Source organism: Monopterus albus, unplaced genomic scaffold, assembly GCF_001952655.1.
Source record: "Monopterus albus unplaced genomic scaffold, M_albus_1.0 scaffold38.1, whole genome shotgun sequence".
NCBI classification, from domain to species: Eukaryota; Metazoa; Chordata; class Actinopteri; order Synbranchiformes; family Synbranchidae; genus Monopterus; species Monopterus albus.
Window position 1 is genome coordinate 1,544,015 of NW_018127918.1, and position 6,731 is coordinate 1,550,745.

The window sequence follows — 6,731 nt, forward strand, 5'->3', positions numbered from 1 at the left end:
TTTTAATTGTGTGATTTATGATAAGGGACTAAAAACCCTAGTATGATTTAACACCTTTGTCTTGCTTACAAAGAAGTTAATTCACTACACTCTTGATTTCAGGAACAACTTCAGCAAGCTGTGCCGCCACGGAAAGAAGGGAGAGACACAGGGTCTCGGGCTTTATTTGCCAGCTTCTGAGAGGCATGGGGGCGTTTGTTATGTGGCGGTAGAAGGGGGTGACTGAAGTGTACCCCCCCCCTCTCTCTCTGTCTCTCTCTCTCGTCCTCTTTCTCTCCCTCCGTTTATTCCCCTCCTTCTCCCTCCTCCTCCTGGCCGCTCTCAGACCATTGTTGTTGTGGCACTGCCGTCCGAAGGAGAACAGCAGTGTATGGTAGGTGGGCTGGTGTGTGAGGGACACAGTAGCTCGCTCCTCTCTGTCTGCTGTAGAAAGGAAACGGTCAGAGGAGACTTAGCTCCACATTTCAGCAGCAGACCTTACCGGGATAAACTCACCAAGTAAAGGAGAATTTGCAGAAGCGCTGCGTAAAGGCGCACGTAAAGAGTTTTATCAAAGACTGGTCTACGCTATCAGGAAGGGACTCTGAACTACGGGACACGTTTTATCGTTCGTCTCCAGTCAGCCCCTGTTCCCTGTTCTCTCGCCACATAGGATCCTTAAAAAACATTTTCAGAACAAGAAAGACCCAAATCTACGCGCACAAACGCACCTTCTCGCTCCCTGTTTGGTTTTGTTTCTCTCACTGGATTTAGCGCCCTGAGTGGACTTTGCCCCGGCAATCACAGCACGTTCCTTGGGTCACCAGGAGACAGACCAGCTGCCGTTCATGTTCCAGGGGACTATTTTTGATGGATTTATAAGTCAGTGTCGTGTTCAGGCGGATATTAAACAACCGAAGCCCGCTCACAGACTGCTCTGGAAAAAGTATACAGCGGGACCCAAATGAGGATTTCAATTTTCTCCTGTATCGACCGGGACAAGGAGTGAGTTCTTCTTGGTGCCAGCCGAGGCAAGGACAGACCGGTAGGAAAGGTGGGTGAAAACAGATTGAGACAGCTGGAGATTCTTGGAGAGTTGTTTCATTCATTTTCAGCGCGCACGGCGGAGTGTGGGTCAGATTACACAATAAAGCTACTTAAGGAGACCTTTATTGAGTTGCTTGAAGCCTCAGACTGTTCTATGAAAGCTGGTTTATTCAACTGGTTTATTTGTAGTCAGCGATTGTCCAGTATCTTACAACAGGGCAGGAGAAAGTGTCCACTGGACCTACCTACCTCATCATTTGCATTATAAACTAGTGAACTGAACCATGGAGTTTCAGGAAACAAAGGCTGCATGATTTTAATATAATGTGAGGTTTAATTTATTGTGTTAAATTACACAGACCCAAACAAGTCACACATTAGACATTGAACCTCCACATGGACTGTAGTGTCACTCAGATCAGAGTCCTAACTTTGTCAGATTCTATTCACTAACATAGAAAGTGAAACATTTCACCTACACACGTGTGATAAAATGACAAAATAGGCGATGACAGTCCTGATCAAAATCCGATTTGATTCCTCTGCGCGTTTAATGTGTGTGTCTTCATTTTGGGCATTTATATAGTAAAACTAATGTTTTGTTTGTTGGACTGATCGAACTGATTGACTGATGGCGGGACTCACACGTGTGGACATTTTAACCATACAAGTCACTACTGTATGGCACAAATAGCAACAGGTTCAGTTTGTTTTGGCAGCTCTTCGAGTCATCATGTCTGACACATTTACTGAGTGTGATTTATGTGAAAGAAATATGTAGTGCGTTAACAAATAAAAAGCCTAGACAGTGGGGATCATCTCTCCGTTTTTAGGGCTGAGGAGTAGAAAACATTAGAAATGTTTTGGCTCCAGCTGAACACAGCAGAGAGCAACAGGCAACGTGCCCGCGGAGTTAGCAGCAGCAGGAGAACAATGTTTTTCAGTCCTTAATTGAGAAAGAATACGTTTCATTCAGCAGGCTAGTTCTTTAAACTCTCTTTGTGAGCGTGTGTGTGTGTGTGTGTGTGTGTGTGTGGTGTGGGCACGGCCTGCACGCATGGAGCGCACGCACCAGGGTCTGGCGCCTGTGCGCAATTTGGCCCGACTCGCAGTAGAAAACTCACTGTACTGTTCCTTTAGTGTTCTTAGACTGTCAGAGTTTAGTCTGCAGAATGAGTTCATAGACGTATTTTGTATAAGTCATCTTTCAGACAAAAATGACAACAATAAATCCTCGGTTCTAGTTCTAGCCTCATAATTGAAAGACTGCTTCTTCTCTCTGTATATTGTGATATTAAACTCAAAGTCTCTTGGTTTTGACTGTTGGTCAGTGTGAGGGACTTGTTTGAAGCCAGCACCTTGGGTTTATGAAACTGCCTTCTGAAATCAAATTGACATCAGAGTGAGAAGACTGTGCTGCTCCCTGTATAGGAAATTATAGCCCTTTTTTGTAGCCTGTTGTGTCTTTCTATCCTGAACCTGAAGTCTCCTCAGCTGCCAGTCAAATCTATGTGTTGCTTGTTCAGATTCTGTAGATTCCTGGCAAATGAAAAACAAACAAACAAAACCATGATCCTGGGGCAGACTGAGCACCATCCACTGACAAAAAAAAGAGGCAGTAACAGCCCTGCTCCTAAGAGAGCCTGGACAATGTAAGGCAGATGAGCGAGACAGTTAGTAAGACATCTGGTTAAGAATACAGCTGCTCACAGTCAAAACAGGCTCTCTCTTTGGCTGTTGAACTATTTGGCTGAACAATTGTTTTTGTTTTTACCACCTGTCCTAAAACTCAGAAGAAAAGTTTGTGTCTTTAGCTGCTCTCCAGCCGGAACTCCTTAGAGACTCAAGTTTCTAATCCACCGATTACCGTCTGCCATGTGTTTGTTTGCCCCCACAGGATCCAAATTTAGAAACTTTGCATGTTTCTGAGTTTGCTAATGCCAGACAGCAGCGTGTGAGGCCCACTTCAGGCTTCCAACATTTATTACTACGTTTTAACCACAAGACCCACATCTAGAAGATGGTGAGGGCCTGCACCGTCTGTGTTCTCCTGCTCTGGTTATTGGACAGAGTTTCAACTAGGACCATCAGTGAAGGAAGACCTAGAGGTAAGCCTTAGATAGCTTTTTTCTACTGAAAACAAGAACTACAACCTTTTCAAAATAAAAAAATTCAGAACTATTCATTACTGAAATCCTATCATAAGGTTTACAACAACCTTCTTCATGTCATTTACATCTTATTTTTGGGGGTTTGTGTTGCCTGAACTTTAGATTAGTATGTGTGTCGAGTTGGATTATTTCTGGCTTGATTTTTGGTCTGGTGTGCGTGTATGTCCACTTTCCAGTTCTAAAAATGTTTAGTTTCTTGGAAGCCATGGCCACCGAAGGAGTCAAGGTGAGAAGAAAAATGGTAAAGTTAGGGTGGGGGGTGGTGTCTCAGTGTTTTTGCTGCTGTATATTGTGCTACCTGATCTGTCTGAGGCCCTGGGGGTCAGAAGTGTAAATTTGCCTGGCTGCGTGCCACATGTAGAGGATGAAGAGGGAGGGGTTGCAGGGGCTTTTTAATGATGCTTTACGACAGAGGCCAATGCAATATGTCAATCACTGTAAACTAAAATCATAAAGTGACATCTAAATGATTCAAATCCGTCAGTGGTGAAAGGAGTTTAGGATGATGTTTTTGTAAGGATGTGAGCAGACTGATGGAAAAACTGTTGCCCTGGAGGCATCAAGCAAAGAAGTTGCCTTATTTCTTTCCCCACTTTTCATTTTATGGCCAAGCGGGGCCAGCCAGGGCTTGCTGTTCAGTGACAGTGGGCCCCAGAAAATTTACTTATGTTTATTAACAAGACTTAAATAACGCACATTCATTTTTTTTACCTGGTCAGACAGGAAGACAACTTCCAACTTTTCAGTTTTAAGAATATAACAATCCAACTGAGAACCACTTTTCTCAACCAAAGTAAAAATTAGAGCTTCGCTTTCCACAAACAAACTTTCACAAAACTGCTTTATAGATCCTAGTGGAATTCATCATAAGAATGTAGTCTCAGAGAAAACACTACTGTCTCTCTTTGCCTGATGGTAGAAGTTTTTTGTGAGACGTCACTTTTTAGTTGAGACAGGCCTGAAACAAGACCAACGCCTTAGAAAGCTAAATTCCCCTTGATGTCAGTTAAAAGAGATGAAGTATTCACTGTCACTTTCCTAAAGATGATGCCAGCTGAACAGAGGTTGTTACGGTCAGAGGGACCTACAGTGCACTGCCACCTTTCCTCCAAATGTGCAATGACAGGGAGCCCATTTGCCACATTAAGGAGAACAGAGAGTGCCGAAGAATGCCATTTTTGCTTTGGTCTTTGCTCAGAATAATTGGGTTGGCATTTTGTTTTGGAGTGCATCTGCTGGTCAGGCAGGCCTGTAGTTAAGCTGGAGTGGGCTGTGGTTTTGAAAGCTGCTCTGTGAACTTTACTGGGATGCATATTCCTAACTGAAATCATAATTGTCTCACACCCTGGAGCTACACTGCCTGAAGATCAGAGCCCGTGTTTGATAAATGTTAAAATTTCCCATCATTACTCTTCATAATGTCATCTGAATTCTAATGAGTGTGTAAATAGATAATGAATGACACATTATAACATAAATGCAAACACATTTTATGGTGTATGATTACACACATAAACATATTTGTTCATAGCTCTACTACAAGGTGTTGTATACTGGCTATCAAATAAAGGGAAATAAAATAAAGACTTCTTTCAAAAGAAGGCTACAAACTGGCCTAATATGACTAGTTTCAGCCAGTCAGGAATAAGAACTAGACTGTATGAAGTGTTCTGCTAATAAAACTAGTATGAAGTCCATATTAGTGGGTTCTGCTGCTGTGAGTCTTTGCTCTGATGCCAACCCAATCGGCTGACTGACTGGTTGGCTCACACCTGCTGAGCGGTTTGTTTGTGTTGTGTTGTGTTTTGTTTGCCTCGTCGCCTCTGGGTGACAATTCACACTCTGTTGTGAGTTCAACTCCAGGGCACTGTTCTTGTCTCTGCAAGTTCATTAGCATGGCTGCAAGTGTGTGTGTGTCACCTCTGTGATTTATTGCTGACTGCTGATTTTGTTTAGTTTGTGTCTGCTCCATTGGAGGAAAATGTGTGACCTGTTATGATCACATATAGTTAAAATTTAGAACTCAGAGGATACTGATTGTAGTTTCTTCAACTAAACAGATTAATAGATGAGCACATTAAAAGCAACCATCAAGACATTTATATTTTTCTTTCTGACCAGTCACTGTTTCTGATTTTCAACATTCAAAGTTGTAAATGTGTATTTGGTCTTGAAACCATTACCACTCTATGTACTCTGGGTGATTAGGAAAAATGGCAGCACTTCACTTCAACAGTGGAACAGATTGCCTTTTCACTAAGCAATCGCAGGAAGCAATCAGATGGAAAATTGCCCCGGAAAATTGCTTGTTCTGACCGACTGAACAGCAAGCAAGATCTCAGACCAGGGCACACATATGCTACAATAAGTGAGTGGGTGAGCACATAAATGGACGAGTGACCCACTGAATGGATGACACTGTGGCTGATGGTGACACAATAGCAGCCGAGTTATCAAGACACTGTATCACCAGTTCCTGCTAACATTTGACAACTGTATTTTAGGAACATAGTGTTCTATTGCCGGACCTTTCAGAGGTAAACTGAAACCACCAGGTTGTGTTTTAACTATTTTTGTCTTGTTCAGTTGGAGCACATTCAGAACAAGGAGGTTTATAGCGGTTTATTAAGAGTCTGGACTTCTTTATTCTGTGAAATAACTGTCAAATAGCATGACACCAGAAACCTGTTTTTTTCAGTGCTGTAGTTTTTTTTTTAAACAAGCAAATAAGAATAATCTTACACAGTTAAAGGATGGAAGGAGACAGTTATCAGATAGTTTGTCATCCAATCGAAGACAACCATGAAAATGCATCTAAAAGTAAAAATCATAAGGAGGTGAAAGACTTTCTTTCCTGTTTTCTCTCTCCTCTATTTTCACCCATTGTTTTGTTCTACAGATCTACGAGTCTCCAGGCCTCTGATTGTGCCAGGTTACCCAGAAAACACCACAGGGGTAGTGGGTGGCCAGGCGAAGCTGGTGTGTAAAATCCATAGGCCGGCATCCACCAAGGTGCAGTGGCTGAAGACGGAGGTCAGCGCACCAGGACAAAGCCAGGGAGGAGCACCTCGCCTCAGGGCTGTGATGGTGAGAAGTTGACATATAACACAAAAACAATGCAATTGTTTTTCATGTTCTGCTCAGAGTCTGTTCTGATTCTGTGCTCATCATAACAAAAGTACATTAAAATGATCTCTCCTCTGTGCAGGCTCTGCAGAGCAATGCATCCAAGCTGAACATCCTGCTCCTGTCCAACATCACTCTGCAGGATGCAGGAGAATATATCTGCATGGCAGAGAGCACCCATTCTGGACGGACGGTACAGGCCATGCAGTCAGCGTGGTTGGATGTTCTGCCTGGTGAGGCACACTTAGCATGCCAACCTATTGGACAGCTTAAGTCAAAGTTCCACATAATGTGTGACTGTTAGCCCACTACAGTTCAACATCTATCAACCATGTGAACGTTCATTTATAACACAGAATCACATGATTTTCTAACTTCAAATTTCCTCTTCCACAGGTACCATCATTT

General features: G+C 42.9%; 1 protein-coding gene across 1 annotated transcript in view; it reads left to right on the forward strand.

Moving 5' to 3' along the window:
* Positions 1 to 364: 364 nt before the first annotated feature.
* fgfr4 (fibroblast growth factor receptor 4) overlaps positions 365 to 6,731 on the forward strand; it is a 19,567-nt gene continuing 13,200 nt past the window's right edge. Inside the window, exons 1-4 of the mRNA XM_020598518.1 lie at positions 365 to 1,033; positions 2,924 to 3,134; positions 6,097 to 6,284; positions 6,406 to 6,556. Of these exons, the coding sequence (XP_020454174.1) occupies positions 3,047 to 3,134; positions 6,097 to 6,284; positions 6,406 to 6,556 (427 nt within the window). The 5' untranslated portion in view covers positions 365 to 1,033; positions 2,924 to 3,046. The remainder of the gene's footprint in view (positions 1,034 to 2,923; positions 3,135 to 6,096; positions 6,285 to 6,405; positions 6,557 to 6,731) is intronic.